Genomic DNA, 22,986 nt, shown 5'->3' on the forward strand with positions numbered 1-22,986 from the left:
TCTTCTTGTAGGCCTGGGTTTCATCGCCTCTGTTTGACTGACCTTTAGCCTCTTGCTCACTCTCATGCAGGTTCCCCTGTGATTCTTCCTCTGCAGGCTGTCCTCCAGTCTCATCTGCAAGTACCTGGAATCGGTTCCACAGCTCCACTGCTTCCACTGGTGCAGCGTGGCATCTAGTTCTTCTCCTAACTGTCACCCTTTTCCAAGGAGTATCCTCTACTCCATTTTTCTTCACCTCAGCATTTCTCACTTCTGCCTCATCTTGCTGTTGCTCTTCAAGCTTCTGGTCTTCCCTTTGCTGCTGTAGTTCCTCCATTCTGTCCAAGAACTTTTCGTGATCTCTTATTCCCTGGAGGGTCGATAGTCGCTGCTCCAGTCCACTTACTTTTTCTTCCAGCAGCGTCATCAACTTGCACTAGTTGCAGGTGTAGGCCATGTTGTTCTCAGGCAAGAAAACAAACACTGCACAAACCTTGCAGGTCACCACCACTGGAGAGTCTTGTCCTTCCATAGCCTCTTTTCCCTTTTTGTGTCTAGCTTTGTGATTGTTCTAGACTAGCCTGTGCCTGCTCCTCTACTCAGTAGAGGTTAAAAGCAGAGTCCCACTGGTGTGGAAGTGTGTGTTACAAGACAAATAAATGAAAAAAAGTTAGTAAAAAAAAAAAAAAAAATGTTAGGGGCCTCCCCCTTGACCTCCCCTGCCGAACTCCCCTGGCCAACTCCTGTTTGCTCCCCCTGGTCGCTCGCTCTGTTCGCTCGCTCTCTGGGAGCTTGCCTGCTTCTGTAGTCCCTGGACCAGCTGGAGCAGCTTGCTCTGCTCTGCTCAGCTGGGAGGCGGGAAACAGACTGAAGCTTCCCGCCCAGTCAGCTGCTGGGAGTACTCAGGCCACACCCCTCCAATTCAGTTGGAGCTCTCAGAAGCTCCTGGTGAGCTCACAGCCAGTCAGAAGGATAAAGGGCAGCGCCCTGGGCTTCCTGCAACCCACTTACCTCTTAGCCTCTGTCTCCTTTGTCTCTTCAACCACTGCAACTCCCCTGGCCAACTCCTGTTTGCTCCCCCTGTTCGCTCGCTCTCTGGGAGCTTGCCTGCTTCTGTAGTCCCTGGACCAGCTGGAGCAGCTTGCTCTGCTCTGCTCTGCTCAGCTGGGAGGCGGGAAACATTATTTTGTTGTATGTTTTACTTTTGTAAAGCTGTCATTTGCATTTTCTGGCACCAAAATGTCCTATGTTTCAGACGACTATTACCTTTGCAATTTCATTTTAGCTGTTTATAGCCTGGCTTATCAAAATTATTCTGAGGTCGCTTGCAAGACATGGCAAAAGTGCAAAAAAACATTTTTTTTCAAGAAGAAGCTAGACAGCAATCGCAGGTAACAGTATTCAACACCACAAACAACAACAACAGCGGAATAACATGAATCAGTTCAGTGCTGCACAGGGGAGCGGACTACAATAATGCATGCTAGTAGCCGTTTGTTGAGCATCCATTTGTGAGGATGGTCCCCGCCCGCGCCCAAGAAAACGAAGGCTCCCTTTCTCAGCGCAGCCCAGGCCAGGGTCTGCATTTCGCTCTTCCGGGCGCCAGAGGCCGCTGTCGACCGACTTCCGGAAATGTGCGGACGCCTTTCCTCTCTGTTTTCTGCGTAGGTCGGTTCATTTCCGCTTTGCTTATTCCTTCGGAAATGGCTGCTGTGGCGGCTTAGCCTTGAGAGATTAAGCCAGAACGAGAAGGCCGCTGCTCGGGCCCGTCTGGCGCAGCCGTCATGGGTCGGGAGTCCAGGTGAGCGGGCGGCCTCTTCGGAACCGGACTTGCCTCTAGCGCTTCCCTAATCCTGCCCCGTTGGCCCTTCCGCGGGGCGAGGAGCCGGGCGAGGGGACAAAGCCGGTCCCCGGGGTAGGCCTTTAGTGGGAGCGGGAGCGGGGTCGTGCGGGGGGAGCCGGCTTGTGAGAAACACGAGGGCTGAGAGGCCGCTCGGTGGCTCCTCCGGGCTCGGGCTGTTCGCCCAGAACGAAAGGGTGCCGTCGTTAAAAAGCGGGCTGTTCTCTGTTGCTATTTTTAAGTGGTTTATTTCAAATATTTTTAAACCACCCTCCAAATTAAAAACCACCACCACCTAGGGTGATTTCCAACACTAAAACGAGCAGGATTCAGGGACTGCCTCGCTCTGCTTCTCCTTGGGCTTCGGGCCTCCTTGCTTTCTGGTTCTCCACGGTGGTTGAAAGTATCTTTCCCATTGACAACTTTTATCATCTTGTTTTTTGAATCCACATCATTATTGGGCCAATATTCGGATAGTGGTACTTCAAATAACCCAATGAAATGGCCTAAATATTACTTTCATTAAGAAAGGGCAGCTGCCACGTTTTCCCCAGGTAAGTTTGGAATAGTATTTATTGATATCACTGATGTACCCCACAACCTGAATTCAATTGTAATATAAACTCACTAATTTTTGTTTATTTGTCACTTTCTAATTTGCAATTACTTCCTACTGAGCGGAGGGTGCAATCCTATGTGGAGAGGCGGCTGCCTCTGAACTCGGAGGTGACTGCCTATGCAGTGCAGGATGGAAGGAGCGCGGAAGAGATCCTCTCCTTCATGCTCCAGCCACCCTGCATTTGTAGCCAGACAGCTGATTTCAGCTGTCTACTTGTGGGATGTTGGAGTGTGGGGTGGGGAGGCTGGACGACGCATAGGAAGCGTCGTACTGGCACTTATGCACTCCTGGCCCCTGGGACTGCCCCTGCTTGCCCTGCTCTGTGCTACTCTTACGAGCGTGGAGCCCGGGGATGATCCACATTGCCTACGAGGTGGCGGTGGAGGAGGTGGGAGGCAGTTCTCTGGGAGCTGACCAATCTTAATAGCCATCTAGTCACTGACTAGTGGCCATAGGATTGTAAATATACATTTATCTGTTGTATCTATCTGTCTTGTATGACTTGTAGGTAAGTTGGGATGACTTATATGGTTATGAATAATAAACTTAAAATAACTACTCATAAGGATTGGATTGGCCAGTCAAGTTCAGCAAAATGTTGCCAGACTGGAAGCCATTCTGAGAGTGATTTTCAAAGGTTAGGTATGTGAACTTCAAGTTTAAAGCATACAGAGTCTCGCAGTATCAGCTTTCTTTTTCTTTTAAACTCAGGTATGTTATGTGCTTCCACTGTGTAACTGCTGTTAACCAATATTAGAAACTAACAAGGATTCTTGGCTAAGGCTTACAATAGCTCAAAAGAAACAGCACCCATGGCTAGTAATCAGTAATCAGATCCAGATTTAAGTATGTGCAATTGGGCTGGAGGAAGCAGACTTCCCCACTCCTGGCTCCCATGATAGCTTTTCCAGCCCCCCCGCCCCGACTACACAGGGATTCAAGGAGTCAAGCTCAGTGGGGCACACTGTGGTGTGGATAGAATGGGGGATCTTCTGCCACTCATGGAAAGCGCCTCCGTTCGATTTTGGGGGATTTCTCCTTCCCCCCTCAGCACAGCATACTTCTTTCAGCAGAGTTCTCCAAACCCCTCTGAACCATTTTTGGGGGCTGGAAGGGTTGCCTTCTCTGGGAAGAGTGGGATGGGAAAGTTTACTTCCAACAGCCCAGTTGCACACATCTAGATCAGGATCCAACCCAGTGGCTTCAGTCTATGGAGAAAACATTTGCAGCAACTTGGCAGATTACATAGTGTTTCTCTTTATTCTTATTGGTTATATCCCATTATTACTTTAGGAAGCTCTGAGCAACTTACATGGGACTCACAGTAGCCCCCTGTCAGGCACTGACAGGTCCACACTTGCTTAACATTGAGCTAATTCTTATGTACGTGGACATGAATACCTGAGTTAAAACACACACTGTGTGTTAAATAGAAAGAAGGTGTGTGTGTGTGTGTTTAATCCTGTTTCACTTTAAAATACATACAACCAGGTGATTGTGTATCCACTTGCATGTATGTTGAAGTTGAATATATGGACATGCCTTTTTTGTTTTGGAGGAGTGTGTGTAATTTGTGCTTGGGGATTCATACTGATCACAAAAAATATCTCAACAGTTGGACCTTTATTTCCTCCACTATCCATAAGATTTGCCCTGCAAATAGTGATATACCGTTCGAACAACTGATACAACTTGGTTGTTTTGTATAGGTGCAGCCTGGCCTCAAGGCAAATGGTTTTCTGCATTGACCAATAAATGAAAGCCAATTTCATTACTCTCTAACCAAATGGGGAGAAAACCCTTGAGTGCCATGGTACATGGTTTGGGCAATTACATAATAAGCCTGGAATAGCTTGCACAGTAGACGTGGTTTCATGATATCATGGGGAAAGCCCAGTATTGCGTGTCATGAGCATAGCCCATTTGTGTCTGGCAGTTTTTGAAAGGTTTCATGCTGAAATCATCAGAAGCTGGTCTAGTAGAAGGTACCACCTTGCTTACCTAATCTCTTTCATTTCCTTAGATCAACAAAGCAACAGTTGTCCAAACAAAAACAGTGAGTTAATCTATTTAAAATAATAGTTTTTATTTCACAATTTCTAAGTGCAAATGTACTATGTGAATGAATGCATTAGTTAAATACTTCCCACCTCTTTCATTATATCTATATGAGGTCCCCATCAGAGGTTCACTGGGCTTTTGGTGGCTGCTTTTTTTTTTACTGTATATGGCGGTTGCCTGCTCAAGGTGAAGTGCTTTTGTAGCTAAGAAAGCTCACAGCGTCGGGAGCTGCCAGTTTTCTGTGGCGCTACAAAACTTAAGTCCTCAATTTCTCAGTGTTCTCAAGTCTACAAAAGGTTTTAGCAAGATAGTTAAATAGGATACAGTATTTTTACTCCTTTGCACTATGCTTATTTTCTTGGTTTGTTTTGCTTAGCAGCCTTGGCTATATTTTAGAGTCTCAGCGGCTCTTTATTTGGGAATTGACTGGCACATGTTTTACATATTTAACTTGATAATGCTAATTTACATGATGTGTGGTAGAGGTAAAGTACACTGCTTGACCAAACATTCATTATCATTTTTGGCATAAAAATGCTTTTCTTGCTTGTACTGCATATTCTTTTCCATTTTGGATTGCATACATGTGTGTGTGTATATCCCAATATATATATAGGGGGTGAGCACAGAATTTATTGGAGATTGCAGTGGGCCAGGCGAGTTGACTTGATGAAGCTGTCAACAATTGGATCACGTTATCTGCTGAACTTATTGATAATCTAGAGGATGTTAACTGCCCCCCAAATTATCTCTCTCTCATTGTTGTTGTTCAGTCGTTCAGTCGTGTCCGACTCTTCGTGACCCCATGGACCATAGCACGCCAGGCCTTCCTGTCCTGCGCTCTCTCCCGGAGCGTGCTCAAGTTCATATTCATTGCATTGGTGATGCTATCTAGCCATCTCATCCTCTGCCGTCCCCTTCTCCTTTTGCCTTCAGTCTTTCCCAGCATCAGGGTCTTTTCCAGGGAGCTTTCTCTTCGCATTAGGTGGCCAAAATATTGGAGCTTCAGCTTCATTATCTGTCCTTCCAATGAGCACTCAGGGTTGATTTCCTTTAGGATGGACTGATTTGACCTCCTTGCAGTCCAGGGGACTCGTAAGAGGCTTCTCCAGCACCGCAGTTCGAAAGCATCAATTCTTCGGCGCTCAGCCTTCCTTATAGTCCAGCTCTCACAGCCATACATTACTACTGGGAAAACCATAGCTTTGATTAGACGGACCTTTGTCGGCAAGGTGATGTCTCTGCTTCTTACTATGCTGTCTAGGTTGGCCATAGCTTTCCTCCCCAGGAGCAAGCGTCTTTTAATTTCATGGCTACAGTCACCGTCTGCGGTGATCTTGGAGCCCAAGAAAGTAAAATCTGTCACTGCTTCCATTTCTTCCCCTTCTATATGCCAGGAAGTGATGGGGCCAGATGCCATGATCTTCGTTTTTTTAATGTTGAGTTTCAAACCAGCTTTTGCACTCTCCTCTTTCACCCTCAACAAGAGGCTCTTTAGATCCTCTTCGCTTTCTCTCATTAGTGGACTAGAAATGCTTTAAAGGATATTAGTGTATCATTTGCTTTGCCCTGTCTTCATTACACCATTCATTCCTAAGCTGTTTCCTTCTATTATTGTTATGCCTCTTTGCCTTGAGCCACGCTTCCACTTGACTAGAAAATATTTCAAATCAAACACAAAAAATAATAGGGTTGGAAGGGATCAAAATGACATTGTCATCCCCTCTAACAAATCATGAATTGTATCTGATTTATTTTGTTTATTACATTTTTATCATGCCCTTCCTCCAAGGACCTCAGGGTAGCATACATGGTTTCTCCCTCATTTAGCCTCATTAAACCCCCCATGAGGTAGTTAGGCTGCGAGAAAACAACCAGCTCAGTGAATTTAATGGTTGAGTGATGCTTTGAACTTGGGTCTCCTCAGTCCTAGTCCAGAACTCTAATTAAAACACAACATTTGACTTTCATTGACCTTAAAGCCTACGGCTCAGTAATGGCACTGAAGATAAATCAAGAGCTAATTCTACAACTAATTATCCTTTAAAACCTTTTAAAAAGCTTTAAAATGTTGTATTCTTTGAAAACATGTTTATTGTGTAGCTTACACTCTTAATTTTTGCGCTAGACATCTTGACCATTCTGTTATATCCACCCCAGGCATTATCGGAAGCGCTCCTCATCACGAGGGCGCTCTGGTAGCCGTTCTCGAAGTCGCTCTCCACCTGACAAAAGAGCAAAACGTGGAGATGACAGGCGTTCTAGAAGTAGGGACAGAGAACGCAGACGTGAGAGATCACGGAGCAGGGACAAGAGGAGATCTCGATCGCGTGACAGGAAACGTGTGAGGTAAGCAGCAAATACTTAATTTATGCAAAAGAAGTTTGGATAATTTATTAAATCATCCGTCCATCCGTGTCTCCCCCCCCCCCCCCGCGCCAATAGATATTAGATATTTTTTGGCAACAAAGGTTGCCTCTTACTGAAATAATGAGATAGAAAGTGTTTTGAGTTAGTCCTTTTAGATTTTGACAAGCTGTCATAATTAGTTTAGATGTTTGTTTCATTGGTGTTCACTTTTACTCTTGTAGACAGCTACTGAAATGAAATTTTCTGCTTTCTCCCTGATGAATGAAGTTTCTTTAAACCAGAAAATATTTTGTTTACAGTATGACCCAAAATCTGCTTCTGCGTAGGCGTTCAAGAAGTAGAGAGAGGGAACGGAGCAGAGAGAGGAGACGATCTCGTAGTCGAGAGAGAAGAAGATCCCGAAGCCGAAGCAGAGGGAGACGGTCCCGATCTTCCAGCCCTGGCAAGAACAAGAAAGTAGAAAACAGGTAACTGACATATTAACACATGCCATTTTATCCAAGTGCTCTAATAAAATAGTCATAGTTATTGTAGATGATTATGAATTAAACATACATATGGAGAGAACTGAACATTAGAAAGTCTTCTCAGTATGTAAGAGGGTTTGTTTTTCAGCTGTTTCTCTACATGTGGACTCATTCTTGTCAGTAGTACAATTGACCATGACACAGAAGAAACTGGGAAACTGTCATTTTTCCTCCTCCATTGTTCCCTAGTGATGTTTGATGCTGTTGCCTTACTGCACAATAATGACGTAATGGCATGTCTGGGAGAGTCACAGAAATAGACAATTTTGGTTTGAATTTGATTGGGTTTAATGGGGCAACCAATGTATTCCTCAGGAATGAAATTATTTCACATAATGTGTAATCTATAAAATTTATCAAAAGTCAGGGGACCCCTAACGAAGCTTAAAAGATGCATTTGAAATTAAATTAAAAACATTTTTGATACTGATATTGAATTGAATGTTTTATATTGTAGGCCACCTTAGGAAGATTGCCCCCTTAAAGGCAGCTAAGAAATGCATTAAATAAATATATTAAATATTAGACTTGGAAGATCAGCTTAGCAATATGTATTTATGTGCTTTCCTCCATTCGCCATGCTTGTGTTCAAACTCACTGTTTGTGTATGCTGTTCTATTCCAATCCCTAGTGCTTGTTTGCCTGGGACATTTAGGCACCTAGTACAGGAAGAGAAGGCAACAGTTATAGAGTTCTCAATTTGTGCTCCACTGTCGTAGGAAAGAATATTACAAAGTACAATACCCTTTTTGTTACTGTGCCACTAGCACAACTAGTTTGAAGATTAGGAAAGGTTCTTCCAGGAAAAAAGTGTGCCCTAGAGCCATTCCATGTGCAGTGGTACTGTGCAGTGGTGGCACTGACACTTGACTGCCTCTGATAGTGTGATGATGGAGTTAGGGCTGCCTGTTCTGTGGCTTCAGGGAGGAAGGAAAACTCCTTGAATAGAAAGATGAGTTTGTAACAGCAGTAAAGAGCAGTATGACAGAAGGCATAGATACAAAAGTGATAAAAGGTTTTAGAAGGGAGGCTTGTATTTCAGGAGTTAGTGCAGGATATAGAAGACAAGAAGCAGAGTAAGAAGAGGCAAAAGAGGAGATGATGTGGTTGGGGAAGAGTTGTGGGGAACATGTCCAATTTGTTTTGTATGGTTTCAAATGTGTATGCTCCATTTCTCCCTCACTTTCCTCTTGCATTTTACATTTTTGGTGCTTTCTTTACCACCACTGGGGCTAGAGACTGAATATTGAGGTTCTGGGAAGTTAATTGCTGAGATACATTAAATTGCACACCTCCTTTTGTCATTTAGTTTGTCAAGATTGATAATGTTCAGGGGGTTTTGAAAGTGTTTAACCACATTGCAGAAAGAAACAGTCCACAACTCTGAGGATATGTTTGCATCATTTGATTTTTGCAAAATTGTACTAGAAAACGCCATCAATACCTTGTGCAGTTTGCATCCCAAGGTGTGAATCTAGTGCCTTATTAAATAAATTCTGATCTTCATATTGTTGACAAACACTTTGTAATCATCTTCCTCCCAGGCTTTGGCTTGCTGCTCTTCTCCACTTTTGTAGGCATTCCCCTGTCCTTTAATTTTAAACTTATAGTATTTTTCTTCAGTAATCCATCTATTTACTTCACTCAGACAATTCATTTCTGCATTTTTTTCCGTTCCTAGGTCCTCCTCCCACATTTTTTAGTAGTGAGGTCACTAATCATGGAAAGAATATGTATGGACAGTGTGATCTCTCTCTTTCAGTCACACTCGCACAGTCTCCCCCTTTCAGCTGGTTAGCAAAGAGGCAGGAGGGGAAATGTTTAGTGTCTAAGGGTAAAATCCTATGGCCACTAGTCAGCAGCTAGATGGCCATAGGTTAGGTCTATTCCCTGAGAATTGACCATCACCCCCTCCTGCGCTGCCTTGTAGGCAGCGCGGAATGGCCCTGCACTTGGAAGAGGAGTGCAGAGCAGCTAAAACGGGGCGTGCCGAGGCAGGAAACTCAGAAATGCCAGTACAACACATCCAACGTGTTGTCCGGCTGTGGCTTCCCCTGCTCCAACTTCCCGCGGCTAGACAGCCAAAATTGGCTGTCTAGCCATAAATGCAGGGCAACTGAAGCACGGAGGGGATGACTCCCTCCGCGCTTCTGCTGCCCTGCGTTGGGTAGGTGGTCGCCTCTGAGTTTGGAGGCGGCTGCCTATCCCGGTAGGATTGCTCCCTCTGAGAGCAATCCTATGACCCCTAGACAGTGTCTGGGGGCCCATAGGATATTTTGGATTCCTGGATCCTATGTCGGAGGCAGTGCTTCGACCTTGAACTCAGGAGACCAAGCTTCCCGCCACCCCCCCCACAGCTGACACGGCGAGAACCACGCTGGCGGCCTCTCTGAGGCAAAAGTGACCTCAGAGGGAAGGGAAAGGGGATGTGCTGGTGGGAGCGGGAAAGGGGGCATGCCGGTGGGAGGGGACTGGGGAGGCTGCCTTATGCCCTATCAAGAGGCTTCCCCAGCCTCCTTCCCTCCCCCTCCCTGGCGCCTCAGCTAGACAGGTGAAAACAGCCGTCTAACTAAAATGCAGAGCAGGGGGAGCATGGAGGCGAAAACCACCTCTGCAGTGTTCCCGCTCTGCATAGGATTCCTGTCAGCCTCCGAGTTTGGAGGTTGACGGGAATCCTGATAGGATTGCACCCTAAGTGTTGTGGAGGACATTGGTGCATAGTAACAACACCTGAGTAAGCAAATATTTCTGTACCTGGCTGGTTTCTAGCAGGAAGGACCCATTTTTTCTTGTGAAGGTTTTGCAGTTGTAACCAAGTAACTCCCTCCATTCTTCCTGACAGAGTCTTGGTGTTACAGTCTAGTCTAATCTATGTGCTCTGATGTTGTTAGATCTACCATTATTTCAGGGAGTCAGTCAGGTTTATCTGTAAAGGAGTGCTATGTTGGGAAAAAGATTTAGTTATAGTATTGGAGATTTAGTATTGTGCATTGAGGAGCTGCCCTATATACTTGGAGTGCTAGGGATAAGCTGAGTTTATCTGCTGTTTTATTATGCTGGCCTGCCAGAAAGTGGCACTCATGGTTCTCTGGCCTGTCAGAAGCGAAAACTGTGACCTTCTTTAGAACCTGTTCATTTGGGACTTCTGTAATGTCATTACCCTGAGAGAAACTGAATGAGTCCCCTTTGTTCTATAGATCTGCTTTCTGAAATTTAAAATCATGTGTTTTAAATGAAAAGTATTAGCAAGCATTCAGTCAGTTTACACAGTTAAAATATGCAACGGCAGTATAAAAATGTATCTGACTAGTTTATTTTACCAACCTTATTTTAAAGTTACAAAAATCATGTTTTAAAAGTTCGGTAATATAAGTTCTGTGCTTAAGATAAGCATATATTTTTGTTAAAATGGTTCAGTGGGCTCTAATGAGAACTTTTTCAACCAAAAATTATTTCTACATTTATTGCCTTGGGTTAGTGCATGTTTAAATTGGATTTGCCCTTTTTGTGGGAGAAGAGGTGGGAATAATAAAAATCCACAATAAGCATGATTAATTACTTTCATATCAAAGCCAAGACTTTCAGATTCTGGGGGAAGGAAGGAGTGTGTTTTTTAACATTTTTTTCAGCAATGACTCCTTGGAGAACACTAACACTTCCAAAGCAAGTGCTAAATCACTTAGTGAAACAAGTATTCATGTTTTAGTTGGTTTGCACAAACCTCTGCCTTCAAGGAGGTGTGAAATAAACCCTGAAACTATTAGAGCATTACTCCTAAGTATTTTGGAAGTGAAATTTGCAATAAGCACTTTCACTCACACAGACTCTGTCTGGCTGTGTTTGCATGATTGGCGAAGGAAAATAAGCCGTCGTAGTTTATTTTCCCACTCCACACATGCTGGTCACATACCATGTCATTACCATAATTACCCTTGCTGGGTACAGTTTATCATGTCTGGCCATGGGTTCTGGGGCAATTTGTAAACCCACCCACTGCACATTCTTGCCGGGTTCGGACGGCACGACAAACCACGGCCGGTGAGGGTAATTGTGGTAATGATGTGCCGTACGACCGGCAGGCATGGGATGGGAAGATAAGCTGTGATGGCTTATTTTCCTTCCCTGATTGTGCAAACTTAGTTGTCTGTCTGTCTGTCTGTCTCTCACAAGCACACACACACGTGCGCGCTCTCTCTCTCTCTCTCTCTCTCACACACATACACACACACATGCACGCACACCACAGAGTTGGCGCACATCTGTAATTGTATGTCTGTAAAATTGATACGCATGAGATTAAGGTTGGAATCCAAAGAGGCACATGCTGAGCAATGCAGCCCATTTCCTTTTTCTACTGAAGCTGCTCAAGTCAAATGGAACACTGCTCTGTGGTGTCCTCTGACCTTTGGGAGCAGCTTTTGGATGGGGTGGGGTTCTGAAAAGCCCTTGTGCATATGCTGTGCTTTGGATCCTGGCTTATGGCTGTAATTTTGTATGCTTACTTGGAGGTAAGTTTCACTGAACTCAGTGGAATTTACTTCTGAATACATATGCATAGGATTGGGCTGCAAGTATCGGTGCAGCCTCTTTCCATGCAGACTTTTGTGCACCTAAATCCTTTGAAATCAGTGGACTTAGGTGTGCCTAACTGCATAGAACTACACTGATCATTATTTCAGGAATACAAGCAGGCTATGGCCTGGTTTGGACATAATACTAAACTATATTTTAGTGTTATGTGCATGAGCTTTGGGCTCATGAGCTCCCCCTCTCCACTCTGACACAACCAAAAGGGGGAGATTGGAAGTGTTCACTTCTGTTTTCACTTAACCACATTGCTTCTGAATCCTAGACTATGGTTAATGTTAACTATAGCTTAGGGAAACAAGCCAACTTCATAAACCACAGTTTGAAGTTGGTTCATTTCTCTAAACCATAGTTAAGACTAACCACTGTTTGTCTGGGTTAGAACATAATGCTAAACTCCAGGTAGTTAAAAATGGAAGTGAACATTTCTGACCTCCTTGTAGTTGTGCTCGAGAAGGAGAGGGGACGGGGAGCTAACAAGCCTGAGACTTCTTCACTTAATAGGTTCGAACAAGGCCCATGTATAATACTACAATTGTTTCTGTTCACTCCATCTGTAGCCTCTCAGTGGAAGTTGACATACTGTCAGTCATGCAATTCTTGATATTGTCTTTCAGATCACGATCTAAAGAAAAGATAGAAGGTGTGGAAGTTAACAAGGAAAAGAAAAAAGAGAAAGAGGACAAAGAAGAAGAAAAGGATAAAGATGTAAATGTATGTACACTAACAACTGCTAAGCTTAGCTGTTAAATAGCAGGCCCAATATTTCACTAAAACCATGGTGTTTCAGGTCTGCGCAGAATTCTCTTACTTTCTGTATTGGGTATTGCGGAAACATGTTTTAAAGTTATACTTCAGGACAGAACTAAATGTTATGAAGTTGTGTAGCAAGGTATGACAAGTAGGGTATAAACTACAAACTGGGTTGTGAGTTGTTAACTCTCTTATTATTACTACAGTGAAGCACTGAGCTCGGAACGTGTTTGCTTTTTCTGTCTTGTGCTACTTATGTCCTGCTTTGCTAGTCAACAAAATGGAGTAATGTTCCATAGACAGACATTACTTAACTCTCTAGGAGAGTGAATTTATACTGTTACAGGTCAATGCCAGCCAGGCAGCAAGCACCCAGAGCTCTTGGCAAAGTGCTTCCAGTGCAGCACACAACTCATGTGACCTCATTGAGAATATATGTGTGGAAGTTTCCTTTTCTGTAATTGTTGCCATCCAGTAGTCCAGAACACTGGGTGTTCTCTGCTCTTTGCATTGCTAATGATTTGCTATTTTTAGGTGTAATCAAAGTCTTGCAGGACCTTGTGACTATACTATTTAGAAATCAGGAGGAAAGTTCAGTTTCCCAGGATGTTGCTAGATTGGATGTAACTGGTAGCCATGTTTTGCTTATGCTTTCATGAGATAGGTTGGTCTTGCATATCCTTTTGACAAAATGTAGGTCATGTCAGTGATAAGTGATTTTTCATTTTATTACTTTCTCTCATAGAATTTTGATCAGAACAAACTAGAAGAGGAAATGAGAAAACGAAAAGAAAGAGTAGAGAAATGGAGAGAAGAACAGCGCAAGAAAGCTATGGAAAATATAGGAGAACTGAAGAAAGAAATTGAAGAGATGAAGCAAGGGAAAAAATGGAGCTTAGAAGATGATGATGGTATTAACTTTTTGCATAATTAATTGGGGGAAAGTAGGGCTTGTGTTGCTATTGAACCTAGTGCAATGCAGATGTGGGAGACCATGTGCCAAACTGTTTCATATGTACTAAGCCTGCTCAGCTTTTAGGTTCTGGAGAGAAGTTGGGAAGTGGATAAAATTTACTCTTGGGATCTCTTGGATATAATCTTTCAAAATTCTGATGTTTTAATATGCCCTTGCAAAATACAAAGAAAAATTTGAAGGAGCTTGTTCAAGAAGGCTTGTTTTTTGAGTCTGAAGTGTTATTGTGTGCAAATGGAAACTTAAAATGGCACTAGGACTGGGTAGAAGATCATGGTGGCTTTGGAGAAGATGTCATAAAAATGCAGGGACAGGTGAAAAATTATATGTAGTGGGGGGATTGGCTTTCTCCAGATATATGCAGAGCATGTGGCTTGGTATGGCAATGGCAATGTCATTGTTTTGTTTTTGTTTTGCTTTAGAGGTGGATAAATGGAGAGGGAAAGGACACTAAGTTGGATCTGTTGTACAGTAAGACAAATTGAGAAATTCAAATTAAGTTAATCAGATTATGTAGGAATATCAGAGGGTCTGCATATGCAGGAAGTTGTTTTACCTTTCTCCAAGCAAAAACATTTGAATTCACTTGTCTAGGAAAGCATGATTTATACATGAACAGCTAGCTATATTCCACAATGGTTTTAAATATTACTAAAAACTTCTCTTTTTGCATTAGATGATGATGAAGAAACTGCAGAAGGGGAAAAGGAAGGTAATGAGATTGAAGATGAAGAACTAGATCCATTAGATGCATATATGGAAGAAGTAAAAGAAGAGGTCAAGAAGTTTAATATGAGGAGTGTAAAAGGTGGAGGTGGAAGTGAAAAGGTAAACTGCTTTTTCATTGTTGTTCAGGCTTTAAAACAGGCTTTTGAGCATTACATCTGAAAGAAATGGGATCAAAACTAGAGTCATACAGAGTTGTGTAGAAGGATAATTCATACCACTAGCTAGATAATTTTATGTAGTACAGTTCCAAGTTCTGTAAAATGTTTAATAATTATGTCCTTTTCTTTCTACAGAAATCTGGGCCAATGGTTACTAAAGTAGTAACTGTGGTGAAAACTAAAAAAGCATCTCCAGAGACAGAAAAGAAAAAAGGAGAGCTCATGGTGAATGACCAAGATGCAATGGAGGTAATTAAAATGTATTGAATTATTTTGTTTACCAAATGAAGTCCCAGTTCTCTTGAAGGTATTTTAGAAAGTATTTTGTTTTGACCATAGGAGTAAACTCACTCTGTTCAGTTGGCCAATCTGTATGGAAAATAAAAATCTTGCCATTGGAATTGTGAGAATTAAGCATATTTTATGTACACTTATATCTTCTAATACATTCCACTTAAATTCATATTTATTTTTTAAATGTGGAATCTCTTGTACGAAGCAGAGGAAAAGGAAAGTGGGATTAGAATGGGTCGTATCAGCACAGTCAGTAGTGCTTGGTATGCTATGGGAGGTGGATATAGTGCTATGTAAACCACCAATGCTCCTCTGCCTAACTCACATGTCTCCACTGAGAGTAGCCTTTTCCCATAGGGAGTGTGCTGGCTTTGGCTGCTAGTTTTGTTTGAAGCAGGCAAGTAGAGCAGGGACTAGCTGGTTTGGCTGTGAAGGGCCGAGGTGCTCTGGCTGCCTTGTTCACACAATTGCCAAACAATCTCCCAGCCTTCCATCCAGCCTTGGTACTGGTTGCTGAGACTATCTCCCCCCCGCCCCCCACCTTTGCAACTTCAGGGTCAAGAATAAGTCTGGTCAGTTGTCACTCTTGCCAGGGGGCAGCAGCCCAGTTACAACGGCGAGTATAGTGAACAAATATGTGGAAATGTGACTGTTGGAGAAATATGAAGAAGAAAAGGAAAAAGGGGATGCATTGTGTTTCTGGGGGAAGAAATAGACATAAAATGTAGGTGAAGTCATGCATGTTTAAACTTGGATATCAAGAAGGATTAAATGATGGCCATTCCTAGTATAGTTTTCGTGGAGGGCAAGGTGAGATAAATGTGCTCTGCAGAAAGCAGATTGTCCCTGAAGATTACCTTCCCTACATGTTGAACTTTATGGTTTTATAACTCAACAGTATTCCTCTGAAGAGGAGGAGGTTGATCTCCAGACTGCATTGACAGGCTACCAGACTAAACATAGGAAACTGCTGGAACCAGTGGATCATGGGAAGATTGAATATGAGACTTACAGGAAAAACTTCTATGTTGAAGTTCCAGAGCTAGCTAAAATGACTCAAGAAGGTAATATGAAACACAGTCTCAGAGTAATGTGTTAACTTCAGTGGTTGGATCCAGAAATCCTGTGACCAGAGCTCTGCTCCCCTGTCCCCAAATCTGTTCTGGAGGACGCTTCAGAATAGTGTGGAAGGCTGCATGGGGGCGTGGGTGGAATCTGCAGAAATTGGTCTGCAGCATTGAGAGAGCTGGATGTTGCTGAGGGATGCACGTTCAGTAACATTCCATTTACAAAGAACATATTACAAGACTACATCAATTAATGTGGAAGTTATTTGTATACTAATTCAGATTGTGTGTTGCAGAGGTGAATACGTATCGGCTGGAAATGGAAGGAATTACAGTCAAGGGTAAAGGATGTCCCAAGCCAATCAAAACCTGGGTGCAGTGTGGTATTTCTATGAAAATTCTGAATTCCCTGAAAAAGTAAGCAAGCAATACAGGAAAATGCAGCTTGCACATCTTGGGTGTATATGAAGTATCTTGTGCAGGGTCCTTGTTTGCTAGTACATGTTGTTTATGGCATACAGTGATTGTGTGAGTCTGTGTACATGAAATTGCTTTACAAACCATGTAATCCAGCATTATGCGGTAGATAGACATCTAATTCTTATGTATCTTTTGTTCACAAAGCATACAAATGTGTGCTATATTTTTAATTCTAAATAGTCAGACTGTAAATAACGATTTATGCAGACTGATGTGAAATGTAGAGATTGCTCATGTTCTTAATGCACTCTTTTGTTTCCTTTAAGGCATGGCTATGAAAAGCCCACTCCTATCCAAGCCCAAGCTATACCTGCAATTATGAATGGACGGGATTTAATTGGCATTGCTAAAACAGGAAGTGGAAAGACTATTGCTTTTCTGTTGCCTATGTTTAGACACATCATGGATCAGAGACAATTAGAAGAAGGGGAAGGTCCAATAGGTACAGATGATATGACAGCGACATCCTTTTGGGTGCAATGGTGTTTAAGTGCACAGGTTAATTTTTAGTGAATCAAACTTGAACTGTAAAGGAGCTATGAGAGAAAGTGCCTTCCTGTGCTATACATCTATCTTTTCACTATTAATTTTGGTTATTGTTTCCTCCTTACCAGGAGGAGGGGACAATGTCAGTGTTCTGACTTAACTAATTTACAAATGTATTCGGATTAGTATTTCTTGTTTTTTATTCCAGCTTTGTCCCTTGTTATCCCAGGTGCAGGTGTTGGACATTTTCTTAATATATGTGCTGTGTTTCCCCCTAAACTGCAAGCTGGTTTTCTATTATAAATAAACTCAGGAGATGCAGCTCAGCAACTTCATTTTCAATAAATTAGATATGGAGTGTTGGGGGGAAAGGATGGTGGAGATGTGAATCTTGATCATAAACTAATCCAAGCTTTTATTTGCTAGAAGAAATTAATAGTTAAGAGGTGCCTGCAACAAAGTAGTATATGAATTTGTTCAATAAAAAACAAGAACATGACTTAAAAGGAAGAATTTTCGTGAAACTAGCTTTCTCAAATGTGCCTTGTTTATTTTTAAGCACTATTTAAAATTGTGCATAAAATTCCATCTGTAAATTATCTTAATATCCTTACAGAAAACTTCTTTTGTAGATGGTGGGTGGGGGTCATATCATTATAGATATTGCATATATTTTGTAGAGGAGAACCTTACTGATCCTACAACATAGGAACGTAGGAAGCTGCCTTATACTGAGCCAGACCATGGGTCCATCTAGCCCAGTATTGTTGACACTGACTGGCAGCAGCTCTCTGGGGTTTCAAGCAGGATTCTTTCCCAGCCCTACATGGAGAAGTCAGGGAATGAACCTGGAACCTTCTGCATGTAAGCAGCTGCCCTACCATGAGCTGTGGTCTCTTGCAAACCTGAGCACAACCACTTGGAAATAGCTTTCACTGAGATTGGTGGGGTTTGCTTCTGCATAAACATGTTTTAGGGTCAGCGGTTTTGTAATTACATTTTAATCTTTTTCTTTTTAGCTGTCATTATGACTCCTACTCGAGAGCTGGCTTTGCAGATTACAAAAGAGTGTAAGAAGTTCTCAAAGACCCTTGGGGTTAGAGTTGTTTGTGTCTATGGAGGAACAGGAATAAGTGAACAGGTACATAATGAAACTTGTATCTTATTCATAGTATTTTGACTTGAGTTGGTACCAGGACAAAATTTGTTTGGAACCCTTTTCTTTTAGATTTCAGGTTTGACAGCTTATCTGTAACTTAGTTGTTAACTTCAGAAAATGTTCAGATACTGGGATGAATTCAGAGAAGCACAAGTGGAACTCCACTCTTGCAATGTGGCTTTCCTGACTTCTGCTCCCCACTACAGCCCCCTGGGTCTCCACAAAAGCTACTTCTGAGGGTCAAGGGACTGTGTGCTTGATTGTGTGTGTGTGGCTACAGTGGGATGGAGGAATTGCCTGAATTTAGGGAGGCTGCCTTGCAGAAACAGAAGTGTCTTTCCATCAGTTCAAGACACATTTAGATCCAAGATGATGTTTCGAAACATATGGGTTCATTTTTGGAAAGGAAATCTAGTTTGTTTCTCTGATTCATTAGCAAAGGAAGCTTTTTGCAGAAGTGTTAAGTAAAAGGAACGTATGCATATTCTGGTTAAATTTTAATGAAATTTCAGTTTTGTTATTTAACTGATCTTGATTACAGAGCTGATCTCACAATTTTTAATTAATCTTTAAGATACATACGTAGTTTTGTATATATCCATATCAATAAATACATATAAAATGCATATATATGAAAATACAACTTTCTAGCAATCATAAATATCAACAAAAGTGGACCAGATGTTCAAGTAAGTATCCCTTCGAAGGTGGTGTCACACCACCTGTTCAAATACTGAAATCATCAAGAAGTCCTCAATCCATTGCCTTATAGGAGGTGAGCATTTATCCTTCCAGTGTTGTAATATCAGTCTTTTAGCTGTCAAAAGAACACAGAGAATCTATTTACATTGACCATTTATTTCCAAGAAGCAGGTAGATAATTTAAAAGAGCATGCGCAGCAGTGAATATTAGAGACTATTCCTGTACAAAAAGTTATCTGTAAAATAAACCCCTCCCCCAAAGAAGCAACTACTGGAAGTTGCCAAAACATATGTTTAAAAGAAGAATTAGCTGCATTTTTCACTGCCAGCAGTTAGCCGAATTGGACACATCCTTATTAAAGAGACATTGTGGCGTCCAGTAGACAGGAAGCAAAAGTTTTTGCTGAATAAGGTGCAGCCAAAAATCCATAGACGCAGCAGGTACAGATGCCAAAGCAGTGATCCATTGATTAGGTAAAATGGGACAATCCAGTTCCCTGTTCCGTTCCTGGCTAGAACCATGTATATCGTATTAATTCACAAATAACAGCTATTTATAGATGTTGATTGTGGGTCACTTTGCCTGGCCAGCCTCAATAAGTGCTTCCAATAATGATGGAGACTCTGATGCTGTAAAAGCAGCCAGGCCAAACCTAGATACTAACAAATGCTGCAGTTGCAAGTATTGTCATTCAGTCATAGCTGGCAAATCATATTTAGCACGCAGGATAGAAAATGACAAGAACTCATCATCGGCACCCATCAGTTGATCCAAAATAAATCTTATCTCTCCATGTCCACCATAGAAAACATTTTCTTACCAATTTTTAAATTGGATTGCCCCAATTTAGCATGAGAAAATGGATCAAACTGTAATTGACATGACATTATTTGCCACACATCTGTGACAGTAGAAACTGTGGGAGGATCCCTATCTGTTCTTGTATGCCTGGAACCCATCCATTTAGAGAGAGGAACCAGACAAGAAAAATCCAAAATTGGCCAAGGTGGAAGATCTGAAGTAATTGGGAAAGACCAAAATTCAGTACAAGTAAACAAATAAGCTCAATATATAAAGCAAGAGCCAGAAAACCAAATCCACCTTCTCTAATTGGAAGTTGCGTCCTTTTCAAAGATGATCGTGGTGGAGAGGAAACCCCCCTCCCCCCAAATTTACAAAACAAAACATTGATTTTCTGAAAATATTTGCCAGGTATAGATACACAGAGCTGATTTCACAATTTGTACAAATTGCTTTTCCCAGTTTCATATCTGGGACAATGTGATACCTTATAAATTCACAAGAGTTGAAGGAACACACAGACTTTATAGTTCAAAACCTGCTACAAAACAAGACCACCTACCCACAGCCAATCTGTACTCACAGGTCCCCAACCTTTTTGGACCTGTGACTGCATTTAGGAATTTTGTGAGCATCACCATTGCCCCTTTGGTGTCTACCTCTCATGTCTATTGATCTTAGGCTGTGTCTTATTCAGTAAAAACTTGCTTTGTGTCTATTGGACACCGCAATGTCTCTTTAATAAGGCCTTGTCTAATTCAGTTAATTGCTAGCAGTGCAATACACCCAATGCTTCTTTTAAGCATGTTTTGGCAATGTCCAGTAGTTGCTTTTTGCAAGTGGTTATTACACAGATACATTTTGTTCTAGAACAGTCTTCATTCACTGATGTATATGCTCTTTCAAATTATTTACCTGCTTCATGGAAATTAAAAAATGGTCAGTGTAGATGGACTCTCTGTACCCTTTTGACAGCTGAAAGACTGATGTTGTAACACTGGAAGGAAAAGCACTCACCTCCTATAAAGCAATGGATAGAGGACCTCACAATGCTTTCAGTTTTTGAAAGGGCGGCATTTGTTTCATTTCTATGTATTTCAATTATTTATTTCATTTCTGTACTGCCCAATAGCTGAAGCTATTGGATACTTATGTGGCTATTTGGTCCACTTTTGTTGCAGCCCATGTATAATTGCTAAAAAGTTGTATGCATGTCATACACATTCATATATATACAGTATTGTGCAAAAGTCTTAGGCCACCATTAGATTTGTTGTTTTATCAGTGGTATAATGACCATATAATATTATTTCTCAGTCTCTTCATTAGAATACAATCAGAAAATACAGGAAATTTGTATGCAGTATTCAACAACAGAAAAAAATCAGAAAAAACAGTTTCCATAGGCTAAAGTGGCAAGTATTTAGTGTGACCTCCCCTTACACTAGAGTAACGGCAGGTGCCTGGCTCCCCTAAACCTAAATGGAATGGAATCCTAATTACTGTCATTGCTAACACCTGTATATGTCCTACTATTTCATGCCAAACTGACTATGTGGAAAAAGGTCTTTTACACCAGGTTTGTGCAAGACATGCTTGAGCAGTACATACAGTACATACACATTTTGTATGAGTGTAATTCATTGGAAGCTTGCGAATAAGACCAACTTTCAATCACATCATTCCAGTCAAAATGCCAAAGTTCACAGAATTGGGCAGACATAAAATCAAATTTTTGCATCAGCAAGGCCACTCTCAAAGGGAAATCAACAAACTGGATACTCAAGATGTGGTATTCAAGCTGTTATAAATAAATTTGAAGAATCAGAAGAGGTCAAGGACAAAAAAAAGGACAGGAAGGCCAAGAAAACTTTCAAAGTCTGATGAAAAGTTCCTCATAGTTTCTTCTTTGAGAGACCGGAGGAAGTCCAGCAGGGACCTGGCTCAGCATCTGGCACCTGTGTCGGGATGCCAAGGTGACCCTTCTACAGTCTGAAGAAGCTGGATCAGGAATGTTCTTCGTGGAAGGATAGCAGCCAAGAAACCACTTTTGTGGAAGGGGAACAGGGTGAAAAGGCTAAGATATGCTAAAGCTCACAAAGATTGGAATGAGGATCAGTGGAAAAAGAGTATTATGGAGTGATGAATCCAAGTTTGAAATTTTTGGGTCCAGTCGTCGACAACATGTGAGAAGAAGAGTTGGAGAGAGATGGACAAACGAGTGCTTACGGCCTTCAGTGAAACATGGTGGAGGGTCCGTCCTGGTTTGGGGCTGCATTTCTGCCGGTGGCATTGGCGATCTTGTCCGTATTGATGGGATCATGAATGCTGAAAAGTGCAGACAGGTTTTAATTCATCATGCCATTCCTTCTGGAAAGCGCCTGATCGGGAATGGTTTCATTTTTCAGCATTATAACGATCCCAAGCACACTGCTAATGCAGTGAAATTATATTTAGCGAGGAAAACAGCTGATAAAACACTGACAGTCATGGACTGGCCTCCACAGAGTCCAGACTTGAATATTATAGAGGCAGTATGGGATCACCTGGACAGAGAAAGAAATAAAAGACAATCTACACCTAAAGAAGAACTCTGGGAAGTGCTGAAAGAAGCCTGGTATAATATACCAGAAGATTACTTCAGAAAACTTCAATACAGTCTCCCCAAAAGAGTTCAAGATGTGTTTAGAGCCAAGGGAGGTCACACTAAATGTTGACTTTTGCCTGTACATATTTCCTGCATTTTCTGTTTGTATCTTAAAACAGACACCGAAAAACAATTATGGATGGTCATTAAAACTTTGCTAAAACAACAAAGCTGGTGGTGACCTAAGACTTTTGCACGGTACTGTGCGCGTGTGTGTGTGTTTGTGTGTGTGTGTGTGTGTGTGTGTATATATATATATATATATAAATAAAATAGGGTGCCTGCAGGCACCACATTGGGGACTCATTTGCAGCTGCCATTGGAGCCCACAGGTACCACATTGGGGACCCTGATCTATACTGTCATGATCACAATATGCCACAAAGGTGCAGCATAGTAAGGTGCCCACAAATCTTACTACGTGTTTGTGTTGTGTTATGTGACTCAAACAAATGAGTGAATTTGGATGCTGTAGGGCAGGGATGGGGAAGGTGAGGCCCTCCAGATGGTTTTGGAATGCAACTCCCATCATCCCTCACTATTGGTTGTGCTGGCTATGGCTGATGGGAATTGCAGTCCAGCAACAACTGGAGGGCCACACATTCCCCACTGCTGCTCCAGGACATGGTGGAGAACCTTTTCATTCCAAGGGCCGCAGTCCCTTGTGGTTAATCTTCCAGGGGGCGCATGCTAGCTGTAGGCAGGGCATTAGCAAAAACTGGGTGGGGCCACCTGTATGCTCATTCTGTCTCA

At 42.1% G+C, this 22,986-nt stretch overlaps 1 protein-coding gene across 2 annotated transcripts in view; it reads left to right on the forward strand.

Annotated features, from left to right (window-relative positions):
* The first annotated feature begins 1,673 nt into the window (after positions 1-1,673).
* DDX46 (DEAD-box helicase 46) overlaps positions 1,674-22,986 on the forward strand; it is a 40,531-nt gene continuing 19,218 nt past the window's right edge. Inside the window, exons 1-12 of one of the 2 annotated variants that reach the window (XM_084838925.1) lie at positions 1,674-1,780; positions 4,462-4,494; positions 6,660-6,848; positions 7,169-7,336; positions 12,601-12,697; positions 13,482-13,647; positions 14,386-14,537; positions 14,732-14,845; positions 15,789-15,954; positions 16,254-16,374; positions 16,704-16,879; positions 17,943-18,064. In XM_084838925.1, coding sequence (XP_084695051.1) covers positions 1,764-1,780; positions 4,462-4,494; positions 6,660-6,848; positions 7,169-7,336; positions 12,601-12,697; positions 13,482-13,647; positions 14,386-14,537; positions 14,732-14,845; positions 15,789-15,954; positions 16,254-16,374; positions 16,704-16,879; positions 17,943-18,064 — 1,521 coding nt within the window. In that variant the 5' untranslated portion in view covers positions 1,674-1,763. The remainder of the gene's footprint in view (positions 1,781-4,461; positions 4,495-6,659; positions 6,849-7,168; positions 7,337-12,600; positions 12,698-13,481; positions 13,648-14,385; positions 14,538-14,731; positions 14,846-15,788; positions 15,955-16,253; positions 16,375-16,703; positions 16,880-17,942; positions 18,065-22,986) is intronic. The other variant, XM_084838927.1, reaches the window with a different exon arrangement.

This window comes from Heloderma suspectum, chromosome 2, assembly GCF_057233095.1.
Source record: "Heloderma suspectum isolate Gila_16-S chromosome 2, 16-S_ref, whole genome shotgun sequence".
In the NCBI taxonomy this organism is placed as follows: Eukaryota; Metazoa; Chordata; class Lepidosauria; order Squamata; family Helodermatidae; genus Heloderma; species Heloderma suspectum.